This window comes from Lynx rufus, unplaced genomic scaffold (assembly GCF_022079265.1).
Source record: "Lynx rufus isolate CCGP_SWC_20201006 ecotype Redwood Valley unplaced genomic scaffold, mLynRuf1.p SCAF_19, whole genome shotgun sequence".
Lineage (NCBI taxonomy): Eukaryota > Metazoa > Chordata > Mammalia > Carnivora > Felidae > Lynx > Lynx rufus.
Genome location: NW_025814833.1, coordinates 6,093,904 through 6,120,825, shown reverse-complemented (window position 1 = coordinate 6,120,825; position 26,922 = coordinate 6,093,904). Strand labels below are relative to the sequence as shown.

The window sequence follows — 26,922 nt, the reverse complement described above, 5'->3', positions numbered from 1 at the left end:
AGTTCAGTTCTGTTTTGAATTTAACCATGAACATGTTCTTTAAATTGTAGTTACTAGCAATGATGTGTAAGTGTGTGATATATCAAAATGTCATTAGCAATCTCTCTTCGGTGGAGTTTGGTTTTAATAAGGATTTTAAAATTGAGCTTGAACAGTTGCTTTGACTCAGAGAACACCCAGCTGCTCTAATTTTTGGCAAAGGTGTGGGCATACTTGTATTCTTTTACAACCTATAAAAGTGAAGAAAGTCTAGGTTATCTGTAGCAGCATGAATCTTTGTGGCATCTCAGTCTGTGGTATATAAAATTGAATATTATGAGAACCGTGTTGGAGGATCAAGTTTGATTTGGGCAAGTATGTCATGTATTCTCTCTCATGTCCTCCTGAAGCACTTATTAAGCACATCCATCGAAGGTTCCTTTATAACCTCTTCCGGATTTGTGCTGTGGATTTAGAGGTGGAAATACCTTAGTTTATATTACACTGAATACTTTTTGATAACTTTAGCCATATTTAATGAATGCAGTAGAGTACCAGAAGAAGAGTCTACCCCATAGACAATAGCATGAATGTCAAGACCAACGGCGTACCTGCTCGTGTTTTTGTTATGGCGATCGGAACAGCGTCACTGTTCTTGAAAGCTGCGCATCTTGGCTTTTTGGAAACTGATTTTGCATTACCAGGATTTTTTCTCTCATCGGGGTTGTCAGGGTAGCAGATTTTACAGAGGAGTCAGGATAGACATTCTGTATTACTTGATTAACGAGAGGGGAGCTTGCAAGATTCGGCTATTACAGAGGGTGTTGGAAACATTACTGTTTTCTCTTAGGTATTCTGTTTATTACCTTTAATATGTGGTTAACGTATTTTAATGCCATAAAAAAGTAATGACAGGGTTTTGAAGGACCACTCCCCTTGGGGTACCTGAGTGATGAGTCATAAAAGAAAATCTGGAGAAATGAGCAGAGCTCTTACTGTTGAGATGGTGATCATCACTATGCCCGGAATATGTTAGTTGTTTCTGCTTCTCAAATGAACTGAAAACTGCAAACTTCCCTCACACAGGAAACAGCAACTTGGTCAACGAGCTTAAAATTCAGTTGTGACTTTGAACACAGAAGAGAAGACAGGACCCTCACCAATATCTCATGGGGTGAATCCAAGTAAAAGATTCTATGTTCCACATGACCACTGAAGATAACTAAGTTGAGAAGTAGCTTAAAAGAAGAGTTGAAAAATCACAACTGGACCAAGGGGTCAAACTGGGCAGAACTAGCTGAATGTGTTTCAGACAAGTAGAGCAGAAAAGAGAAAAGCAGACCAGGGAAATCAGTATTCTCATACCTGGAGCCACAGAAACCTTCAGCATTTGGTCAATTGCAGGGTTGGTCTAAGATGTTTTAAAGTATTTGGGAAAATATTTGGGATTCCCTTGGTGCCCAGGCAGTTCCTTCCCAGGAGTCCATTAGAATTTCTGTGAAGCAAGTAGTTTTATGGAAATTAGAAAAGGCGCAGGGTTCAGGCTCACTGTTGGTGAATTATAGCAACCCGCAGATGGGAAGCGATGTGGTGTTTATTTCCCCAAATAGAAATGTAAGCATTGGCATATCCATTCAAATACAGTTACGTTACACATTTTTAAGCAAAATGATTGAACTCATAAGGATGTTGTACAACTCTAAATTTTCCCCCAGAAATTTTTGTATTCCTAGAGTTTGTTTTTAGTGCCAAGTATAGAGGCCAGGATTTTTATGTGGAAGCAGATTTTTAATTTATATACGTATTTATATACCTATATAAAATAATTAATTTTAATATTCTCTTGACCACCAAGAGATTGTTGAGTATTTGCAGGGCAGTAGCTTTCTTTAGGAAATATCCCCCAAATAATTTATTCTTTACAAGTGGTATCCCTTAAAGGAGTTTTTTTTTTTTTTAAATTTTTTTTTTTCAACGTTTATTTATTTTTGGGACAGAGAGAGACAGAGCATGAACGGGGGAGGGGCAGAGAGAGAGGGAGACACAGAATCGGAAACAGGCTCCAGGCTCCGAGCCATCAGCCCAGAGCCTGACGCGGGGCTCGAACTCACGGACCGCGAGATCGTGACCTGGCTGAAGTCGGACGCTTAACCGACTGCGCCACCCAGGCGCCCCTCCCTTAAAGGAGTTTTATTTTTAAGTTTGTTTGTTTTGAGAGAGAGAGGGAGGGAGGGAGGGAGAGAGAGACACACACACCCAAGACTAACAGCGTGGAGCCTGACAATGTGGGGCTCGAACTCCAGAACCATGAGATCATGACTTGAGCTGAAATCAGGAGTCAGACACTTAACCAACTGAGCCACCCAGGTGCCCTCCTTTAAGGTAGTTTTAGAAGAGACAGCTGCAAAATGGAAATTTTCATGAAACCTCTGCCTCGTTTTTTTAATTTCTGTTTTGAAATAGAATTCCCCCACCTCACTTTCACAGCATTTCTTTGGGGACTGGGTGGGTAGAAGTGAATGAGGGATGATTCTTGACCCCAGGAATACAGATTATTCAGTGGGCTTAAAACGACACAGCCCTGCTGGCTGTCTCGAATCCTAGCTCAGTGAGCTCACCCTGGAGACTGCCATAACCATAAGCCTTGGGCTCACCCTGGAGACTGCCATAACCATGGCACCCTGGCCCTTGGAGGAAGACATACCAGTGCCCAGATAGCCACCCACTCCCTTTCTCATCTCTGTGGTAGCCTGCATTTATGTCCTTGTTCTTTGGTTACGTGAAATGTTTGTGTGGAGTGATTGGCCTATTCTTGCAATGATAACATTTGGTGAAATGGGAGAGCTGTCCCTAACACTAACACAACTTTCAGACAGCTGATCTTTTTCTCAACAAGCCCCTAACCCTGAAGATGGCAGTTTTTTAAACCTCTTAGGGAGAAAGTGCTTATGTACAATCTTGTTTCCAGTTGTCCTCAACTGGGGAAGATTGGCCATCTGCCTCCCCGTCTTTGAGTGAAGGGACCTGTCACTTAGGGCACCGCAGACAGGAAAGAGGAGGTGGATGCTATACTAGGACATTGCCAAAGGAGTGGGAGGAGGCAGTGAATATATGATATATACCCAGAGTGTACCTTAAGGTTTGAAAACCAGGGATCTCAACTTCAGTTGGTGCTGCAAAGACATATTTTATTTTATTTTTTAAGTTTTTTAAATTAACATTTATTGTTGGGAGAGACAGGGCGAGCAAGCAGGGGAGGGGCAGAGAGAGAGGGAGACATGCGATCCGAAGCAGGCTCCAGGCTCCGAGCTGTCAGCAGAGAGCCTGACCTGGGGCTCGAACCCATGAACTGTGAGGTCATGATCTGAGCCAAAGTCAGATGCTTAACCAACTGAGCCACCCAGATGCCCCTAAAGACATATTTTAATATATATATTAACATTTATTCATTTTTTGAGAGACAGAGACAGAGTGTGAGCAGGGCAGGGGCAAAGAGAGGGGGAGACACAGAATCCGAAGCAGGCTCCAGGCTCTGAGCTGTCAGCACAGAGCTGGATGTGGGGCTTGAACCCACGAACCGTGAGATCATGACCTGAGCCGAAGTTGGATGCTTAACCGACTGAATCACCCAGGCGCCCCCTCTAAAAACATATTTTAAAAACAAGTTGTAACCTATAGGGTTCTTTAAGCTAAGAGTATATTGAGAAGCCCTGCTGTGTTTATTTTGGTGATACCACAGTCTCCAGTGGAAATCTGCACAATTGAGACAAAAGTCTTGTCTTTTTTCAAAGGTGTGATTATTGTTTCATTGAGTAGGTAATCAAAGATGTATCCTTTATTTTGTTATTTTTAGAGTTGCACACAATATTGTATTAGTTTCAGGTGTACAACATAGTGATTTGACATTTGTATACACTGCAAAATGATCACCACAATGTCTAGTTACCATCTGTCAGCCATACACAAGCGATTCCTTTTGAAGCAGCTAATTTTGGCTGAAAGAACTGTTTCTCAACCTGGACTTGATTTCTTCTTTTCTAATGTACCACTAAGGTAATTTTCTGTGTCCATTCTCCTCTAGACGTTACAACATTTTGTGATGAAATCATGAGAAAAAGTTTCTTCTGCTTTGCGGAGAGTGATTCAGACTTTGTTTAGGATGCAAAATCAGTTCTTAAGATTTGTTGCTGCCTCTGCTGCCGACCTCTTCCCTCCTGTGTGAAAGAAAATCAGTGACATTTCAGAGTGGCATAGTTACATATTTGGGTTGCATAAAATTGTTCTGTGGAATGATGTTCTGAACTTTTAGAATTTGTGTTGAATTTGGTACTTGGCCAGGTCTGGGGCCACATTCTGCTATTGCTAGACCTTAAAAAAATTTTTTTTTCTGCTTTTACCAGCACTGCCCCATCGCTGTTGAAAGAGCAGGATGTTGCCTGGGCTTGGCACCAGGCACTGAACCTCATTGCCTTCCTCTTCTACTTACAGGCACGGCAACCCTGGAAACCCGAAGATAGAGGTGTTGGAAGTGCTTGGATAATCCCTTTTCTTATTCTTTAAAAATCTGGCCTGTAAGCCACTGTCACATAAGTATCAGACCCGAAGATGTATAGTAACAGAGAGCTATTGCTTTCAGACCTTCCTCTGGGTTGACCTTGGTTTTGCTTTTGAGGAAGAGTAAGCAGCAGATTGGCCCATGTACATACAAAAGCAAACTGCCTTCTTACGTTTTACTGCTGCTCAGATTGGTTACAGATGCTTAAAGGAGGATTGAATTATAACCTAGTTTAAAACTGATATATCTTAAACATCAAAACAAAACAAAACAAAAAAGCGGGGCACCTGGGTGACTCAGTCGGTTAAGCGTCCAACTTCAGCTCAGGTCATGATCTCGTGGTTTGTAAGCTCAAGCCCCGCATTGGACTCTGGGCTGACAGTTCAGAGCCTGGCACCTGCTTCAGATTCTGTCTCCATCTTTCTCTGCCCCTCCCCCACTCATGCTCGGTCTCTCTCTGTCTCTCTCTCTCAAAAATAAACATTAAAAAATGATGACATATTTTATTTTATTTTTTTTTCAACGTTTATTTATTTTTGGGACAGAGAGAGACAGAGCATGAACGGGGGAGGGGCAGAGAGAGAGGGAGACACAGAATCGGAAACAGGCTCCAGGCTCTGAGCCATCAGCCCAGAGCCTGACGCGGGGCTCGAACTCACGGACTGCGAGATCGTGACCTGGCTGAAGTCGGACGCTTAACCGACTGCGCCACCCAGGCGCCCCAATGATGACATATTTTAGATTAAATGTTTCAAAAGTAATTGCAACAGGGTGTCTTATAGGCACATTATATTGCAGATGCAGCGCAAGTTAAATGCTTCAGGGATAAACGGCAGTACCTGTTAGTAGGAAATATCAGCGCTGTTAACCTTGTAGCAAGTTTCTTAGCTGACGTTTATATGACACATAGTCCCCCTCCTTAAGCAGTAGTGTTTCACAGAGATAGAAGAAAGACTCCTGCTCTCCTTGGGAGTTTTTAGTGCTCTGCTGCTTCTCTTTAAATCTGTTTTATTTCATTTTTAAAAAATGTTTATTTTTGAGAGACACAGACGGAGCGCGAGTGGGGGAGGGGCAGAGAGCGAGGGAGACACAGAATCCCAAGCAGGCTCCAGGCTTTGAGCTGTCGCGGCACTGAGCCTGACGCGGGGCTCAAACTTACAGACTGTGAGATCATGACCTGAAGTCGGATGCTTCACCACCTGAGCCACCCAGGTGCCCCTTTAAATCTGTTTTTGAGATGCTTTTTGCAGATCTCATCCTGTGCATAATTTCCTTACTTTGAGGCGTTTTAAATTCTTAAGTAATGAAACCTCCCAAGTAATAAAACCTCTGTTAGATATGTTCCACAGTGGAACTAGCCTATTCCAAATTTTATGTTTGCCAGAGTAGTGGTGTAGCCAAAAGGCAGTGTCATTTGTAAAAGCCTCCTTCCTCTGGAGGTGAAATTGATCTGGAGTTTCAGTTTCTCTCTCTGTCTCAAAAATAAATAAACGTTAAAAAAATTTTTTAAAAAATTACAAAGGAAATTGGTTGTTACTGGCTATATGTATTTTTAATTACTTTCCTCAAATAGAAATGTTATTATGGTGGTAAGTTTTCAGCAATGATGATTATAAAATCAAAGAAAGGAGAGACTGAACCATTTGTTTCCTGCATCAGTGAGTCTGTGCACAATAGGGTGACATCATTATCATATTCAGGAGAGGCCATGTGGTGTAATAATCTTCACACCTTTCTGTTGTCATGCTAGAGGGCATAGGGACTTACTGTCAAAGAAGTTTTATTACAACATATTTTTGTTTATATGTCAGGATCTTTTAACCAAATGCATTTTTTCTTCTAGATTTTTCAAATGTGATCTTACTAGATGGCTTATTTTTAAAAAATAACAGTGCTTCATTTTGGAACAATTTTAGATTTACAGCAGATTTGTAAACATAGTTCACTGGTTCTGTATATCTTTACCTGGCTTCCCCTTAATGTTAACATTTAATGTAACATTGGTATAGTACCCATAACTAAACTATGCAGTTTGTTTGGATTTCTCTAGTTTTTCTGCCAGTCTTTTTTTTTTCTGTTCCAGGATCTGAAATTGTTACACATGTTTATTGTAAAAAACCTGTTTAGATAAAAAGACAAAATATGGGTAATCCCCCTACAAGGAGACAACTACTGATATTTTTTTTTTAATTTTTTTTCAACGTTTTTTATTTATTTTTGGGACAGAGAGAGACAGAGCATGAATGGGGGAGGGGCAGAGAGAGAGGGAGACACAGAATCGGTAACAGGCTCCAGGCTCCGAGCCATCAGCCCAGAGCCTGACGCGGGGCTCGAACTCACGGACCGCGAGATCGTGACCTGGCTGAAGTCGGACGCTTAACCGACTGCGCCACCCAGGCGCCCCACTACTGATATTTTTAATACACATCCTTCCATATTTTTTTCTATAGAGAATATATTCCCTATAGAACATTCCCCCTACAAAAAAAAAAAAAAAAAAACCATTCATCTTTCCCTAAGAGACAAGTTACAAACTGTGTTGTAATTTGCTTTTTTACACTTAATATAGCATTTTTTGTGTTTACATTTTTCCTCATCTAATGCTTTTAACATAGTTTCATTTATTCCCTACCCTTAAGACATTTTGTCGTTTCCATTTCTGAGCCTAGTTAATTCTTCATGCCTTAAGGCCAAACTATGCATGTGTTCTTAATGCCCTGCCCATAAACCTGAGAAATAGGACACTAGTCTCAGTAACAATGGCTCATTAAGCGAGTGATTCTAAATATCTGTGTATTAGGTTGAATCATTTGAAACTGCTGTTTTTTTTAATGTAACAGGTTTTGACTATTGGCAGTTTTATATGGGTCAGCCTAATAGTTGGAAAAGCTTTCTAAAAAAAAAAAAAAAAAAGAAATGGGTGGGCAGGTGGCACCTGGGTGGCTCAGTTGATTGAGCGTCTGACTCCTGATTTCAGCTCAGGTCATGATCCCAGGCTCATGGGATCAAGCCCTGCATTGGGCTCTGTGCTGAGCATGAAGCCTGCTTAAGAGTCTCTCCCCCTCTGCCCCTCTCCCCTGCTCGTGCATGCTGTTTCTCTCCAAAATAAAAAAAGAAAAAGAAAAAGAAAAAGCTTTCTGGGTTATTCTGATCCCTTCCCGCTCTCCTCCTCCATTCTCATTCATCTGAGAATCCCTGTCCTCTAACTCTACTGAGTATGCCTGCATTTAGAATGGTGAGCAGACACATTTTGTCAGGCAAGAGTGTTCGCACACTCCCCCTTCAAAATTGACTGCTGAACATTCAACCTAAGCTCTCTGCAAGATAGCCCGACAGCTTGGTCTCCTAGTTGCAGATCTGTATTGGATGGCCAGGGACACAGGTGCCACCCAGTGGTGCCTTATAGAGGAATGGCTCATGTTTCTCTACCACCCTCCAACATATCAAATATTTTCATTCTTTCCCCTTTCTTTTATGCACTTCCATGTTCATGGTCTCCCCTTCCTTTTCTTCTCCCAACCTATGCCAATGGCACTTCTGGGTTTCATTATACTAGCTGGGTTTCATATACTAGCTATATAATTTTGCAGTGATAATCCTTATTTAAATATAGGCTTTGGAACATGAGTCAAGAAGTAATAAGTAAACACACCGAATAGACTGTTATTTGGTCTGCTTATGAAGTCCTGATTCCTACCCAAAATGGGCATTAAGTATGTATTCTGTCAGAATATGGCACTTCTTGTGTTTAATTTCAAGCTTCTTAGTTGTATGGGGGGAAGCGCTTTTATATAGGTCAGATTTGAAGAGACATACACATCTACCTAAGAGTGAAAGATTTAACTTGGAAGTCATTCTTTAGTTTCCCTTCTGTGTAGCAGGACTTGTTAATTCATCCCGTGTGCATCCAGAAACTATTTGGTAAGCATTTACAGTGTACCTGTACTGTGCTAGGTCCTGTGGATTATAGTGGGGATCAGGACAGGCATGGCCTCTGCCTTTAAGGAGCTTACAGCCCAGCAAGGGAACAGAAACTTGAACAAGTTTAAGTACTGTGCTGTATGGGTGCCCGCAGAGCAAATAGCAGAGACACCTGACGTAACGTGGGGAGGTAAGGAAGGCTTTTTAAAAGTGCTATTTAAACTAAGACCTAAAGGAAGCCAGGAAAAGGGAGAAGAGAATGTCCTTGGCAGAAGGAAAAGCATGTGTTAGACTCCAAGGTGAGAGATTAAGCTTGGTTCTTTTGAAAAACTAAAGTTTATAATGGCCAGAGCTTGTGAGATCAGCTTGATTTGAGCCTCACACAAGTCCTCACAACAGGTAGTAATAGTACTTCCTCCATTTTAGAATTGTGGCAAATGAGGTAAAGAGGTTAAACAACTTGCCCCAGGTCACCCAGCGCTAGAAAGGGGCACAGCCAGGAGCTGGACCCAGGCCATCTGGCTCCAGTATTTTGGCTCCTAACTACCATGGTAGACTGCCTCTCAGCAGGGCATTGTGTTACATTGGAGCTTCATGGTCTATTTCTTTAGCCTTCAATGAAGCATAGGACCTTGTCCTGTTAATCTGTGGTCTTTTTTTTTCAGATTAGCCAGGTGAAATACAGTTTTTCTTACTAAGCTGAATATGAGGTTGTACTAGGCACAGACTATTCCAAGAACCAGAACTTATAAACATGTGAAAAATTCTTTAAGCTTACAGCATCTGGGTTAGCCCAGAAACTCTCCAGCTTGCTTTGGTCTTTTACCATTGATTGGGAACCAAGTACTTCATTTGATATGCAGCTCTAAGGTTGCTAACCTGTATTTTCCAGAGAATCATTGATGGGAAGTTATAATTACTTTTTTTTTTTTGTAAAAAAGAATGAGTAATAAAATATGTATCCCTGCAAGGCTGGAATTTTTGCTTGATTGCTACAGTTAATTTGGCAATATCCTTTCCTCTGACTTTTAAAGTTAGTTAAAGGGTAAACACAACTTCTTAAATAGGACTATAGTCTTTAAAAGTCATAAATTAAGAACCTATAAATGGAGAGATCTTATAGTGGATGTGATTTATCCTTTTATGTACTTAAAATATAAGCATGTATTTTGTAAGATGAGGAATTGAATACTTCAGTTTGAATTTATCAATTAAGGTTTAAAAAAATTTTTTTTAATGTTGTCTATTTTTGAGAGAGAGAGAGACTGAGTGGAGAAGGGGCAGAGAGAGGGAGACACAGAATCTGAAGCAGGCTTCAGGCTCTGAGCTGTCAGCACAGAGCCCAACGTGGGGCTCGAACTCACGAACCATGAGATCATGACCTGAGTCCAAGTTGGATGCTAAACCAACTGACTGAGCCACCTAGGCGCCCCTATCAATTAAGGTTTTAATCTAGATTTCAGAAGTTGGATTATAAATATTGCATTGTATGTAAACTGAGATTGTCATAATTTTACATTGTTGAAACACTGGGGATAAAGAATTGTGCATGTGTGTACGCATATGTATGCTTAATGGCACAAAGCTGGTACTTTCATTTACCTGCCCTTTTGTATATGACAGTGGATTTAATCAGGAGTCTGTATTTCTCTCCACTAGTGAAGGTTGGCTTTTGCAGATGTAGCATATATTCTTGCCTTGTTCTCTTGTGGGGCCAGAGTTAGAGTTATCACTAGAGTCACCACTAGGAATGTTTTTGCCAAAAAAGGGGTGAGGATTCTGACAATAATTACACTGGGCCAACAGGTAAACCAGGGGACAGACTCTGGCAGACTGGCAAGTGTGACCACCATCATTTGAACCTGTTCACATAAGCATCGAATTTGTGGGCTTAGCTTCAGGAGCACTGGGTCAACCCAGTTGAGTTAACCAGCAGCCACAGATCGTTTTCCCTTGACTTTACAGTAAAAACATTAATTTTCAAGTAGATATATTATATGTTGCAGTGCAATCGTATGTGTATCAGCTGTACTCTTTTGATAGTGTTTAGTATTGTGGACTCTGCTGCTAGGCCCTTTCGAGATTATTGCAGGACACGCTCCTAGCTGTCTGGGCCTTACAGGAAGTGAGATTACTTAATGATACTTTACTGTTACCCGAAACATTTTGAAATGAAAACTTTGAGGGAAAGAGATGATTCAGCCTTTTCTGCCTGCTTCTTTTTGAAGCGAGTACGCATTTGTAATGTGATATCACAGTTGATTGGAATGTCTAAAGCAAGACAGTCTTAGGTAAGATGATACACTCTGAAATTCAGAGAAGTTGGTCCCAGAGTTGAGGCTGTAAACAACTGGATACTGATGGAGACTTCAGTTCTGAAGTGCCCTTGCTTCAAAATCCTTCTTAGCCCCTGAGTGGAATACAACGAGGTGATCCCCACTTGGTGCCTTTTGCTTGTGATACCTTTTCGGAGAGAAGGCCTTGATTTCCCCTAGAGGGCTGATGCTGGTCAGACAAAAACCCTTTTCCTTTATGAGAGCAGAAGAGTTGGCAAGTATGACGGGGTGTCTATTAAATCTTACGCAGATATCCTCTGGCATTTGAGTTCCCGCTTATTTATTTATTTATTTATTTATTTATTTATTTATTATTATTTTTTAACATTTATTTATTTTTGAGACAGAGAGAGACAGAGCATGAATGGGGGAGGGTCAGAGAGAGAGGGAGACACAGAATCGGAAACAGGCTCCAGGCTCTGAGCTGTCAGCACAGAGCCCGACACGGGGCTCAAACACACGGACCGCAAGATCGTGACGTGGCTGAAGTCGGACGCTCAACCGACTGAGCCACCCAGGCGCCCCAGTTCCTGCTTATTTTGATAGGATAAGCGAGTGGAACCCTGGGCTTTTGAGAAGTTACTTGTATTTTATTCTGTGTGGAACCCCTTAGGATTGTCTGCTTTTTTGATATCGTGCATTCACTTGCCAGTAGTCGTCAATGGTTGTTAGTCACATTTTGGCATAGGGGACCACGAGGACAGTTAGCTTTAGGGAACATTTAACATTGTAGTTATAGCAAGAAAAAAGGAACTTTATTCTGCTCTGTTGATTATGTTGCATGAGCAAAAGAAGTTTCTTTTATTTTGAGTCTAGGTAGTTTAGAAACAAAAGTGTCTAATCTTTCGTTAGCACAGTTGAAGTCAACTTTTGGATCCTTTTACAGTGTCACTTCCCCACTTGAGTAGCACCAAATGCCTTAGGGGCCCTATTCATTGTCACTTCCCAACACACACAAACACAGATGCACACTAGAATTAATTGAAAGACTAGTGCTCTATTCTCTCCTTATTTATTAAATGATGACACTAATATGTTCACTGCAGAAGTTTTAGAAAGGGTAGGAAAAATATAAGGATAAAACTAAAAATCACTGATAATTCTACAACCTTGGGGGGGCGGGGTTAACATTTCAGCTTGTAGTCTGCATACGTTTGAAGAGGTTGATATTGTTCAAGTTTCCTCTTAAGCCAATGAAACTGTATATATCTTGAATATATCCTTAAATACGCTTTGGCAGTGCTGCATTTGATGAGTGTGTAGTATTTAATTATATTGATGCATCGTTATTTTACCAATATCCATCCTTTTGGGCATTTGCAATTCTTTGTTTTTCAGTTCTTTTTATAACAGTGATGAGTGTTGTCTACGTTTTTGTGTATGTGCACCTCTGATTAATTCCTTAGGATATTCCTAGAAGTAGAAAGTGAAATAACTAGGTTGGGAGTATGATGTAAGAGGCATATTTCCAAATTGCTTTCTGTAAAGCTCGTACCAATTTATGCTTCTGTCAACAGTATATAAAGTGCCTTTTTGTATATATTTGGCAGCACTGAGTACTTTCTTTATTCTTAATTGGCACTCCTTCTGATGGAACTTCCATGCATTGCTGTTCTAGTAAATAAAAATTATTCCTGGTGAAATGAAAGTGGGTATATAATATCAACAGCTAGTAGTACAAAGAGCTGGTGGCCCTGGATACTTTGAGAACCATCAAAACAGACCGTATTTTAGCTCCAAGAGTCTGTGTTTCTAAAAATATATATTTTTTCCTTCCTCAAGTAGTTTATCAATCTCAACTTTAGGGGAAAGTGCTAGGTTTTTTCCTCCTAACATTATTGCTCCATGAGTGCTTATCGTTTATGACTTACCCTTTCTGTGCATACTGTTTATTAAGACTCATGCTTTTGTTGTCTTTAAAAACAAAATGTAGCTTCTGGAAAAAATTATATGAATTTTTGGAAAGTTTGAATTGTTATACTAGAGTACTTTCTGGTGAGAATCACTTAGAGTAACAAGCACTCCATTTAAGTATTGTTCAGGTCTCTAGTATTTTTTTTTTATAAAATTTTTTAAGTTTATTTATTTTGAGAGAGAGAGCAGGGGAGGGGCAGAGAGAGAGAGATGGGGAGAGAGAGAGAATCCCAAGCAGGCTCCACATCATCAGCACAGAGCCCGATGGGGGGCCTGCACCCATGAACTGTGAGATCATAACCCGAGCTGAGATCAAGAGTCAGACTGTTAACCGACTGCGCCACCCAGGCGCCCCTGGGTCTTTAGTATTTTAATGAAAGCCTTATAAATCCAGAATCATCTGTGTATCAAAACATTTCTTGAATAAACTTGGAAGGAAGGGATTTGGTATGTCCAGTTTTTGATATGATGCAATCTATTTGGCCAAAATGTTTAAAAAATCAGTGTTACAACATTGTTGGTCCCAAGTCAAGAATTACCAGTGCGACAGCAATTTTCATGTGTTAAAACATTTTTCCCCTATTGGTGTTTCATAATAGCGAAGCTATATGTTTAGGCAGACCTTACAAGGATTTATTGGTGTTTGTTACTTAAAGAAATTCTTATTTAAATGCAATTGAGTATTGAGAACTTTTAAAGAAAATGTGTTTTTCCCTCTTGATGCTGTTGTTAATTTAATCCTAGGTAGCAGAAAGGATTGGAACTTTTTGTTGTTCTCTAATAGTCTTTTTTTAAAGTTTATTTATTTATTTTTGTAATCTCTACACCCAATGTGGGGCTTGAACTCATGATCCTGAGATCGTTACATGCCCTTCTGATTGAGCCAGGCGCCCCTGTGTTCTAATATTCTCACATTCATCTTAAGAGTAAAGAATAATCAATACTGATGAGAAAGAAATTCTTAATTCTCCTGCATAGGGAAGCACATAAGATGCTTTCCTTTTTTTTTTTTATTTTTTTAACGTTTATTTTATTTTTGAGACAGAGAGAGACAGAGCATGAACACGGGAGGGGCAGAGAGAGAGGGAGACACAGAATCTGAAACAGGCTCCAGGCTCTGAGCTGTCAGCACAGAGACCGACGTGGGGCTCGAACTCACGGACCGTGAGATCATGACCTGAGCCGAAGTCGGATGCTTAAGCGACCGAGCCACCCAGGCGCGCCCATAAGATGCTTTCCTAATGTTCTAGAAAGTAGACTTAATTTTAGCTCCTATGGTCATTTGGAGAAGAGAGAGAAGAGAATTTTTTTATGTACATATTTTTAATGTTTGTTTTTTTTTTGTTTTTGATAGCATAAGCAGGGGAAGGGCAGAGAAAGAGAGGAAGACAGGGGATATGAAGCAGACTCTGCACTGACAGCAGCGAGCCCAACATGGGGCTCAAACCCACAGACTTCAAGATCATGACCTGAGCCAAAGTCGCACGCTTAGCTGACTGAGCCACCCAGGTGCCCCGAGAAGAGAATAATTTTATTTTATTTATTTATTTATTTTTTTAAAAGAACTTTTTATTTTTTTATTTATTTATTTATTTTTCAACGTTTTTTATTTATTTTTGGGACAGAGAGAGACAGAGCATGAACGGGGGAGGGGCAGAGAGAGAGGGAGACACAGAATCGGAAACAGGCTCCAGGCTCCGAGCCATCAGCCCAGAGCCCGACGCGGGGCTCGAACTCACGGACCGCGAGATCGTGACCTGGCTGAAGTCAGACGCTTAACCGACTGCGCCACCCAGGCGCCCCAAGGGAATCATTTTAGAGACTAGTTCACTACTCTCATTTTAATGCCTATTTTGGCTCTGAAAAATCTGTAACTTTGTAAGTAAGGAGTGGAATTTATATACGTCTAGTTTATTTTTCTGTTCCAGATGAAGTCTAGTACCTATATTGTAGCTCAGGTACTTGTTATTTTTACACACACACACACACACACACACACACACACACACACACACACAGAGTTTACATAGATGTGTGTGTGTGCACGCGCATGTGTATAAAGTTTATCATACTAATGGTAAAACTAAATGTATGTGTGTGTGTAAAGATACTAATTATAGGGGGAGAATTTATATACCAAAATGGGTGGTAACATAATTCTAGACTTGGAGTATTTCTCTTGGCATTGAAACTAGACTCTGTCTTTGAGCTTGGGTAAAGGCAATGGGTGTAGCATAAATAAGCATTGCTTCAAAACCGAGAAAGTACAACAAAGAAACTACCCCAGAATACTGCAGATTTAACTATGCGAAGAAATATCCATTGTTGTCATGGATATACGGGTGATATGTTCTTCCCGGTACTGACAAGAATAATTTTTGAGTTAGGAGTAGAACAAAGGACTTCCTGTTTGGCTAAAAGTGATTATAATCATTCTAAAATATAATGGTAGTTTTTTGTTACCAAATATTTGCCGAAGATGATAATGTAAACAGAAATTCTAGCTTTAGTATAGAAATGTCAAACCACTATGTTGCACACCTGAAACCATTAGAACATTTTGTCAACTATACTTCATTAATAAATAAAAAAAAAGTTACAAATAAAGTGAAGGCTGATATGAATTGTGAAGGGAAAAAAAATAATGACTTAAACCAGCTGTATTCTCTGACAAGTGTTAGATTACTTATTTTGTCCATTCCAACAAGTATTTGATGCTATTTTCAAGCCAAGGTGGGATACAGAGGTAGTAAGACGCAGTCCTTGCCCTGAATGAGCTTACTGTTTAGATAAGTGATTAAGGCAAATTCATAAATAATACAAGGTAATGTAATAGAAGTTTCAAACTGTTGGGGCACCTGGGTGGCTCAGTAGGTTAAGCGTCTGGCTTTGGCTCAGGTCATGATCTCACAGTTCATGGGTTCAAGCCCTGCGTTAGGCTGTGTACTGACAGCTCAGACCCTGGAGCCTGCTGCGGATTCTGTGTCTCCCTCTCTCTCTCTGCCTCCTCCACTCGTGCTCTGTCTCTGTCTCTCTTTCTCTCTCTCAAAAATAAATAAACATTTAAAAAAATGTTAGAAGTTTCAAGCTTTTGGAGAAAAGCGGTAGAAGTTCAAAAGAAGGCAAGAAATGTTAGCTCAAGGTATCAGTGAAGATATCCCGGAAAAGGTGGCTTTTGAGCAAAATTCTGGGTAGAAAGAAGGACATGAATGAAGTCTTTGACACAGGAGAATTCCAGAGAATATGAATATGATATATATTTTTTCAAGGTGATAAATAGTTTCTTTTGGGTGGAATAGTAAGGTAGATAGTTTTCCTATTAAAAATTATTTCATAGTAAAATATTTAATGCTGCTGATGGAAATATAAATAGGTACAGCCTTTCTGGAAAGTAATTTTTTATTATATATTAATAGTTTCCTTTCCCACCCTTCCTACCCCCTCAATCTGCCTTTGACTTGGCAATCACACTTTTAGGAACTATGAGGAAATAATTTTTATAATCGTGGAGTGGAAAAACAACCCAGAAGCCACAAATGAGACTACTAATACATGTTATTAAAACTTGAGAACCAGTATTTGGCCCTAAGCACCCAAAACAACAGAAAAACTATATTGGGAACAATACCGCAGACAAAGGCTTTATTTCCTTAATATATAAAGGGTTCTTATGAATCACTAAGAAAAAATGAATAATCAAGTGGAAAAAATGGGCAAAGGATTTGATTCATATTCATTCATATAAGAAATTCAGATATAGTGACTACTGTAAATAATTTAATACATCCATTGAAAAATATCAAAAAAGTGTTTTTGGTGCCTGTTGAACAGAATTCAATGCAGTGTTGGAGGGGATGTGGAGAAATGGGCATATTAACACATTCCTGGTGGGAATGTGAAATGATGTATTCTATTTTAGAGAGCATTAAAATTTTTTGAGGGGAATAAATTTTAAACTTTTACAAAAGAGTTGCAAAACCTAGTACATCATTTCCTTGGATCCTTCACCTAGCTCCCCCTAGTGGTAACATTTTATGTAATTATAGTACAATTAGTTAAAATTAAGAAATTAATATTGGTATAATACTATTAACTAAACTACAGACTTTGTTTAAATTTCATCGGTGTTTCCGGTACCATCTTTTTTCTGTTCCTGGATCCAATCTAGGTTCTCATATAGTTGCCGTATCTCCTTAGTCTCTTACATTTTTTTTAACTTTAAGTTTTTAATTTCAATTCCAGTAGGATTACAGTGTTATATTAGTTTCATGTGTATAATATAGTAATTTAACACTTTTATTCATCACCCTGTGCTCATCACAAGTGCCTACCTCAATCCCCATCATCTATTTCACTCAGCACCCACCCACCTCCCCTCTGGTAACCATCAGATGGTTCTCTATAGTTAAGAATCTGTTTCTTGGTTCCTCTCTCTCTCTCTCTCTCTCTCTCTCTCATTTTTTCCTCTTTGCTTGTTTGTTAAGTTCCACATATGAGTGAAATCACATGGTATTTGTCATTCTCTGACTTATTTCATTTAGCATAAGACTCTAGCTCTCCTTAGTTTGTTCCAATCCATGACAGTTCCTCAGTCTTTGTCTTTTACGACCTTGACAGCTTTGAGGAATACTGGTTACTTTGTAGAATGTCCCTAATTTGGGTTTACCTAATTTTTTTTCTTGGTTAGATTGAGATGATGTAATTTGGGCAAGAATACCACAGAAGCAATGTTGTCTCCTTCTAAATGCGTCCTGTCGGGGGTATGTGATGTCGATGTGCCCTATTATCAGTGATGGTAACCTTGATCACCTAGTTAAGGTGATATCAATTGTGTTTCTCTACAGTAAAGTTATAGTTTTTCTCTTTGTAGTTAATAAATGTTATAAATGCTTCTACTTTATTATATTGTATTAATATACATTTGGGGATAATACTTTGAGACCAGTTTTAACTTTAAAACTTTCACTCACCAGGTTTTCTATTTCCTTTATTTCTTCCACATTTGTTAATTAGAATTTTTGTATAAGAAAGATTTGTTCCTTCTCCCTTGTGTACTTATTTATTCAATCATTTATTTTTATTAGTATGCCCTCATGGATATTTATTTTATTCTTTGGGATTTAGGCTAACACTATCATTATTTGTTCAAATTGTCCCAGATTTGACCATTGGGAGCTCTTTTGGGTTGGCCCCTGTGTTCCTTTGGTATGTCTCCATCTTTTTTTAAAAAGTTTATTTATTTTGAGAGAGATAGCATAAGAGAGCAGAGGAGGGGCAGAGAGAGAGGGAGAGAGAGAAAATCCCAAGGAGGCTCTGTGATGTCAGCACAGAGCCGGATGTGGGGCTCGAACTCACAAAGTTGCACACTGTATAGATAGTATGATTCAGTTTTTGCTTAAAAGCTGTGCATGTGTGAGTGTATTAGAATATGCTTACAAAAATGTCTCCAAGGGTACCCACCATACTATTAAAAGCTCTTACTTCTACAAGATTGAATAAAAAAGATGCTTTCACTTTGTATTTTATATTTTGTAATGTTTGAGGTTTTTAAACCTCTTTATTGAGATATCATGAATATTTTTAAAACACATTTTGTTTTAGGTTACATAACTTTTCCATGAAACAACATTCTAGTCTGTGACAGTCTGGAATTATCTCCATACTCTTTACACTATTACATGATAAATTTTGGGTCGTTTTATTTAGGTTATAACATTTGTTTAATACGTTTTAGTTGTTTATGAATCAAGTGACCTATGATCCTATGAAACATTTAAGATTCTTGGACCACTCATACTCAAATATATTCTTAAAGGGAAAAGAAAAGATTGTACTGTAGCTTAGATTTTGAGCAGTGCTCTCTAGTAGTTTGATTGACTTATGACAGTCATGTAGGCCTGTTTTAAATGTCATTTTCTTCTTCCTTTATGACTCTTTAAAAATCATTTTTGAAATAAACAACATTTACGGGAATTTTGGAAGCTATTAAATCAGCACAAAGAATATGAAAATATATGAAAATATTAAAACATAGAACTCACCTGTAATCCTACCACACAGCAATAGCTAGCTAGCATTAATATTTGGTACATATCTTACTAATTTTTCTATGAATATCTACCCACTCAAATATGTGTATATAATGGAGTTATATGTACTGTTTTGTATCTGTGTTGTTTCTTGATTTCAACATTTCTAACCTTTGAACTGTATTCTAGTATGGCAGTTTTCATTCACTAGCACTTGTTAACATGTGGCTTACATGTATTTATCTGAAGCAAGACCATTGCTTAGAACATTGTTTTATAAGGGACTCACCAGAGTTTACTTTTAGATTTGAACACCAAGTGCTCAGAACTTTGTTAATATTTTCCACTCTTTTCTGAAACATTCTCTTTTAAACTTACTAAGATGGGTCCTTGAGACATCAATTATGGGAGGAAGATTCCTTATGGTTTAAACATTTACAGCAGATGTTATCACAAGTTCAGTATTGACTTTACTTCTAGAAGAATGTTTTCAAAATGCTGGCTAACAGACTAACTTATTTGCAAGAGGGCAAAAACTAAACACATTAATGGTTTATTTTTAAGCCTGCCTCAGAAGATGAGGGTTGTCTGAAGTTGAACAGCACTGCCTTGCATTTGTATTGCTTTTTCCTTAATCACTGTCCTATTAGCCGCATGGACACAGTTTTGCTGCATGGTATTCGGTGAGTAAGGTTTTCTCAGGGCTGCCTCATTGCCTAATTGAAAGATGATAAACTCTAGAAGCTGTATTCTCTCTTTTTCCATGCCACCGGGTGATCATTAAGTGGAAATAAACTATATTATATGCTGTATTCTGTTAAAAGTTTGCCTTGTGAAGGATTTCCAACTTCCTTGTGTTACAAAAACGCGAGTGTACATGTGAACTGAAAAGTATGTTCAAACTTTGCATTCTAATATCTGTTAGATCATTCCTAGTCAGAGTGCTTTGTAAATAGAGCCTGCATGGTGACAATCTGCTTAGTCCTTTTATATGAAATTATCTCTTCAATTTATTTTAATAGAATGGCTTTAATAATGGTATGCTATTTTTGTAGGGGGGAGGCTAGGAGAGAGGTTAAGTTCAGGGTCAGGTTTTCTGTTGTACAGAAAAAATTAGGCTATGTTAGGAAATGTGATTTAGTTCCCTTTTATCTGCTGGGCAGCTGTTGCTTTTTTTGTGTGATGAAAGAAATGTCCATTAAAGTTATAGGCGGTAAAGTCTATCTTTTATATTCAAGAACCTCTTAGAGTTGCTTTGTCTTGCCCGATTGATGGAGGGCTATGAGACTGGAAATGTATCTCCCCCTGCCACCCATAGGTCTTTCAGTGATTTTATACAAGGTTAGTATTTGTCATTTATCAGTTACCTGAATTAATCTGTGGGGGAAATCTCTCCATTTGTATATAGAAATATGAAGTTTTCCCTCCCCATAATTCTCTTTTTGAGCTTTTTGGACTCTAATATGTATATGCGGAGATTTACTTTACTTGTGTTGATATCAAACGTTAGCCCTGTGGGAGAAAAATAAATGTTAAGTAGCATGCCTTCTGTTTGTAAGTAGTCTTAACCATCTGTGTTCACACATGTACTGAACACTGTCCCCAGCACCCTCTCCCCAAAAGTAGATTGTGGATATTCGCTTGCATTGGAAAAGCAGTTCTATCAAACAAAAGGCATGGTCTGTTACTGATAGGTCCTGGTATATATCATCCTTCCCTTCATTGTTCTCTGATGGTAGCAAAGGAGAAAGTGAACTGAGTTAATACCAGCTTGTTAGTGTGGTGATTAGGTCCAAGGGTGTTTGTGACTTCCATTGGGGCATCTAGATTAAAAAAATTTTTTTTTTTTTTATAAATTTTTTTTTCAACGTTTTTATTTATTTTTGGGACAGAGAGAGACAGAGCATGAACGGGGAGGGGCAGAGAGAAAGGGAGACACAGAATCGGAAACAGGCTCCAGGCTCCGAGCCATCAGCCCAGAGCCTGACGCGGGGCTCGAACTCACGGACCGTGAGATCGTGACCTGGCTGAAGTCGGACGCTTAACCGACTGCACCACCCAGGCGCCCCCAAAAAAATTTTTTTTAATGTTTATTCATTTTGTGAGAGACAGGAAGAGTCAGAGCATGAGTGGGGGAGGGGCAGAGAGAGAGGCAAACACAGAATCTGAAAGCAGGCTCCAGGCTCTGACCTGTCAGCACAGCTTGAACCCACAAACCACAACAACATGACCTGAGCTGAAGTCAGATGCTTAACTGACTGAGCCAGCCAGGCGCCCCCCCCAAAAAATTTTTTTTGAAGGGTTCTTCTCATAGTCCTGCTTAAGTAAGTCCTGCTTAAGTACTACTGTGTGGAAATAAGAGCTCATTTCTTCTTCAAAATTATAATTGTGCCTAGGATACCCCAGTAGTGTTGAAATGTGCAATAAGTAAGCAATGTCAAATTACTGAAGGACCTTATTTTACCATTCTGAGTATTCAGATGGTAAGTCCTTGTCTCCTGCGTTGTACAAAATATGTTAACCTTCAGCTGCAAACTGACCCTAAACCTTCATGGCATATCCATCTTGAAGAAAGAACATCATGAAACTGATCTGTATATTCACTGAGGAAAGATGAAAATATCTGTAGGTTTTACCTAGACCAGGGCTGTATTTTAATTTGGAAAGAACCTTATGCTGTTTGAAGGAAATTATTCATTGTGGGTTTTTATAGGGAAATCGCTAGGTGCCTGAGGCACTTGGGGGTGGGGATATCTAGGTAGATTGACTAGTTTTCTGTGGTCACACTTTGTCTCTGTCTCTGAACTTGGCTCTTGTCCTGATTGGGAGATGGGGGGGAATAAGAAGTACAAATAAAACTGTTAAGAGCATGAATCCTGCTTCTTGCCATTTTCTTTTTATTTTACTTTAAAAATTTTTATTGAGATACAGTTGACATATAACATTGTGCAGGGCGTACGTGTTGATTTGATACATTTATATATTGTTATGATTACCACTGTAGCTATAGCTGACACCTCTATTGCATCACATAATTATCATTTCTTTTTGGTGGTGAGAACATTTAAGATCTAGTTTCTTTGAAGTTTGGAAGTGTATGACAGTCCTGTTGGCTATGATCACTATGTTGTGTATTAGATCTCCAGAACTTACTCATTTTCTGCTTGCAAATTTTTACCCTTTAACAACACCTCCCCAGTCTCCCCTCCCCCCTTACCAACTCCTGATAACCACCATTATATGCTGTTCCTAGGCGTGGAATTTTTAGATTCCACATATGAGTGACATCATGCAACATGTGTCTTTCTCTGCCTGGCTTATCTCACTAAGCATAATGTCCTCAGGGTCCATCCAGGTCATTGCAAATGGCAGGCTTTCCTTCTTTATCATGGCTGAATATATTCCATTGTATGTATGCACACACCACATCTTTATCCATTCATCCACTGGCTGGACACCTGGGTTATTTCCATATCTCGGCCATTGTGAATAATGCTGCGGTAAACATGGGAGTGCAGATATCTTTTTGATATCCTGTTTTCATTTCCTTTGGACATATACTCAGAAGTGGGACTGCTGAATCATAGGATAGTTGTGTTTTTAACTTTTTATGCAACATCCATACTATTTTCCATAGTGGCTGTGCAAATTTACATTCCCACTAACAGTGCACAAAGCTTCCCTTTTCTCCACATCCTCTTGTCTCCACATCTAACGCTTGTTATCTCTTGTCTTTTTGATGATAGCCATTCTGACAGGTGTGATGTGATAGCTCTTTGTGGTTTTGATTTGCATTTCCCTGATGATGAATGATGTTGAGCACCTTTTCATGTGCTTGTTGGCCATGTGTATGTCTTCTTCGGAAAAATGTCTATTCAGTTCCTCTGCCCATTTTTTTAAAGTTTTTAAAATTTATTTTGAGAGACAGGGGAGAGAGAGAGAGAGAGAGAGAGAGAGAGTGTGTGTGTGTGTGTGTGTGTGTGTGAGAGAGAGAGAGAGAGAGAGAGAGATTGAGAGAGAGAGAGAGAGAGAGAGAGAGAGAGAGAGAGAGAGAGAATTCCAAGCAGGCTCCGCACTGTCAGCACAGAGCTCGACATCCGGACTCAGACTCATGAACCACGAGATCACGATCTGATCTGAAACCAAGAGCTGGATGCTTAACTGAGTGAGCCACCCAGATACCCCCTCCACTCATTTTTTAATCTTGCCATTTTTTCCCCACAGAGTTTTGACTACGGTTTCTTAATCAGGCCCAATTACTTTTCCGAGATTCTAATAGCAATACTTCTAGCCAGATGATCATCTCTAGTCATTTCTTGGTTTTCCTTTGATACCTGGCTCATCATGAGCTAAGGTGCACAGGTAATGCAAAACAGCACTTGAGTTTTGTTTTTCTTTAAAGGAGTTCTTTTCTCATGTCATTGTAGCCATAAGCATTGTCTTTTATTGCAGATTGAAATCAAAGAAGATAGACGTGTTCTTCTTGAGAGAAAAAGGAAATCCGTAAGTATTTGTTCTTTAAAAAGTCTAACTTTGTAATTTTATCAGCTTTTGGAGAAAATTAAGTTTTAACCATACTAACAGGCATCTTGACTCATTTTGTAGTGGAAAAACCCTGCCAATGTTTGTCTTAAAAAGGCAGGATTTGGAAAAGTAAAGTGGGAAAACTTTTCACCCTGTACACCTTGTAAAATTTAGACCATCATCACTCATTTATAAAAGGGGAGGTGATAATTGAAATCTAAGTAAAATCTTTTTCCTTGAGTGATACCAAAACATGGACTCACAGATTGGAGTTCCAGTTCTGACTCTTGAGGCTTACAGGCTGTTGAGTGTCTTTGACAAGGTATCTTGCTTCCCTTTGCATCAATTTCCTCATCTGTAATGAGGTTCATTATTACTGATGAAGATAGATCTGTAGTAGCATATATCCTCCCTAATAAATTAAACCTTATTCCAGTTACTGTTTCTCAAAACTGACTTAAATATATTCCTGATTTTCAGAGTTGTAAGTATTAGTCCTGTCCTTCACTGAAGCATCTACTCTAGACCATAGCATGGAATCAAAGAAATACAACAGAGCACTTAAATTAGAATCACAGTGTTTGAGTCTTGGACGTTGAAAATTATCTAGTCTAGTATTTCCCAAACATTGATTTTCAGACAAATGCTGGTCAGTGAAGAGTTTTTATTGGTCCACGGTGAAGTGAGGAGAGTAAGGACAATGGGCCATTTGTTTCTTAAAGCTAAACTCTTCCCATTTACACGATTACTTGTTATTATAAGATCTGTCCATCTAATTTAGGGGATTAAATACATTCTATCTTCTATGAAATGATGGTGATAACAAATGGTAGGGTTTTTTTTTTATTTTATTTTTTTATTTATTTATTTTTTCTTTCTTTATTTATTTATTTTTCCTATGTAAAAGCAAAAGAGCCTTTATTCGAGCTAGCTGGAGCTCAATGTTTTTTTTTTTTTTTTTTTTTTTTAAATGTCCATACCTGGCCAAAAAAAGAAAAAAGGCAGCTGTGTTATTTCTCTCACCATCCTTTTTTTGTTTTAAAAACTTACTGGTCTGTGATATCTTAAAATAAGAACCCAGCTTTCTCATTTTACAGATGAGGAAACAGACAAGAGGTTATTTAATTTGTTCCAGGTCTTACAGTTCAGCAAGCTGCTGAACCAGGACCAAAACCCTGTATACGATGCTGCCTCTCTTGTATTTCTGGTCTTTCTATGAATCGCTTTAATTATAATAGGTTATAAACTTGAAACAGACTGAACTGGTAGTTCTCATGTGCTAATAACTATTTTTGAATTGCAAGTGTAAAGAAATTCAAGACTTGATGTTCTTGTACAGCTCAGTGCTAAAGTCAACCGATTATTAGTTTGCATTAGAAAAACCTTAAGTGCGGTCAGAAATTTTCATAAGCAGACCTGAATTCACTGTCTCTGAATTCAGCTACTTATCACACTACACCGGGATTGATCGAAGAAGTAAGATACCAGTGAGGTTAGTGTTTCCTTTGGGAAATAGACTGTGGTTCCATTGTGAGGGCAGTAGTATTCAGACTTGTATAGTTAATTTATTTATCCACAGAGAGTTTGTTTCCTTTCTCTCTCCCTCCCTCCTTCTCTCTCTCTCTCTCTCTCTCTCTCACACACACACACACACACACACACTGCAAACATAGATAAACATTTATAGCAATCGGCCTACAGCCCATCTAGATAGGTAAGAGAAAAAACTACCAAGGCAAAGAGTGGGAGTTGCCAAAAAGCATTAGCAGAAACATATGGCCAATTGTGTTCAGGAGCGTGTACAGGTTCTTGGGAGTGTCTTTGGCACTTTAGAGACTCCTCTTCAATTGGCAGAGCTTGGCCTTGCTTATCCCAAAATACACTTCAAAACAGAAATACCGAATTCCATTTCCCTCCCTCCCTCACCTTAGTGAAACATGCATGGGCCAGGTAAACAAATGAACGTGAAGAGAGCAGAATGGAAAGTATTCCTCATCCCTAGTATGGAGACATTGACTCTATGAGTACTTTTCCATGGCTTCTTGTATTTAGCTTCGTAAATACATGCTTTAGTTAATAATTTTTTAATTTCTAAAATGTGAGGCACCCCACCCCCCATAATATACATTTTGAATGATCTGTCTTTGGAATATCTGTGCCCTTCTCTTTACCAGTGCTAATATTTGAGAGTTGACTGAATGGTTACAGGATTTCAGTCTTCAACAGATTGATCAGTCTTTCAGTTCTTTTATTAGTCTCACTTATAAAGGTGTATTTAATACTGAAGGGCAGAGTGAGCTTTAAAAAAAAACAAAACAGGGTCATCCAGTTTCACATGGTGGCCATAGGGTTGAATTTTAGTGACTTATTTGGCCATTTTGTAAGAAATAAAGATTACATTGTTGCATAATTTTTAACAATATAAAGTACTGGGTAACTACATTAACAAAGAACTAACCTGTTAGACTGGCTCCTCTAGCAAATGTGGAGGGTAAGTCATGTGGCAAAAAAGGTATAGTTGCAAAATTCTCCCTGCTACACAAAGTTATTACTATGGGAGTATTACTGCTGGTCACAGATTTTTTTTTTTGTAATCTATACTTGTGGTTGGCAGCCTACAGTTTGTATTACTTTATTGTTGATAAGTAGGTAACACAACAGGAGATACAGTCTGTGTAACTTTCACTTGGACAAAATACATTTATTATAACTAAGTTAATTTGATTTTTAAAATTTTTTTAATGTTTATTTATTTTTGAGAGAGAGAGAGAGAAGCAGAGAGAGGGAGACACAGAATCTGAAGCAGGCTCCAGGCTCTGAGCTGTCAGCACAGAGCCCAATGCGGGGCTCGAACTCATGAACTGTGAGATCGTGACCTGAGCTGCAGTTGGATGCTCAACCGACTGAGCCACCCAGGCTCCCCTAATTTAAAGTGAAGTTCTGTAACACAATTATTTTTGATTAGCATCTGTTAAAACCATAACTGTGTTCCTTTGGAGAAAAATTACCTAGGCAGTAGAAGACTTTACAGACAAAATTAAAGGCTATGCCATGGTGCGATGCGCCCCCTAATTTAGCAGCAAGGTTTTGTTTACAGGGATCTGTAGCAGTTAATTTTCAGCAGTAGCTGCAGAACATTGAAATGGGCACTGTGCTATCTACTCACCCTTTATGGCACTGAACCCTTTTTTATGTTTCTCCAAACACGTACCTCTCGGAACTTAGTTTTTCTCCCCTTTTCCAGGTGTCTGATAAAGTTGGATGGTAACATCATGCTTTGTCAGTATGTGGCCATTACTAGCATGGTTCATCCTCACAATTCCTTAAATGCAAGCTTTGGGTAAAATCCATACAACCAACTCCTGACTTTTGAAAGCTTCATAATATTTAAAAATCAAGTGTGTGGTGATCACTTAAAATGGGGAATAGATATATAATTACACAATGTATGTGAAATGTGTAGGCAGCAACATTGGCTCCCAGATCTCCTCATTTCAACACATTAGATCACCTTATTTCAACACATATAGATAGGATCCCAATTACAAGATCCTATGACCTAGAAAAAACATAATCTGATGCATGCTGGGGATGTTCTTAAGGCATTATGGGAGGGAACTTTTGCTGCAATGTGAAAGAGCATCTTCAACATGGCAGCTGAGGT

The 26,922-nt window shown here is 38.9% G+C and overlaps 2 protein-coding genes across 4 annotated transcripts in view; both read left to right on the top strand.

The window, feature by feature from the left end:
• The window catches only part of LOC124514061 (translation initiation factor IF-2-like), a 34,611-nt gene extending 11,429 nt beyond the window's left edge, over window positions 1-23,182 (top strand). The window contains exon 3 of the mRNA XM_047082156.1: window positions 22,959-23,182. Coding sequence (XP_046938112.1) covers window positions 22,959-23,033 — 75 coding nt within the window. The 3' untranslated portion in view covers window positions 23,034-23,182. The remainder of the gene's footprint in view (window positions 1-22,958) is intronic.
• Window positions 23,183-23,196: 14 nt separating this feature from the next.
• ACSL4 (acyl-CoA synthetase long chain family member 4) overlaps window positions 23,197-26,922 on the top strand; it is a 60,955-nt gene continuing 57,229 nt past the window's right edge. The window contains exon 1 of one of the 3 annotated variants that reach the window (XM_047081839.1): window positions 23,197-23,237. The gene's annotated coding sequence lies outside the window, so the exon portion shown is untranslated. The remainder of the gene's footprint in view (window positions 23,238-26,922) is intronic. The other 2 variants (XM_047081837.1, XM_047081838.1) reach the window with 2 other exon arrangements.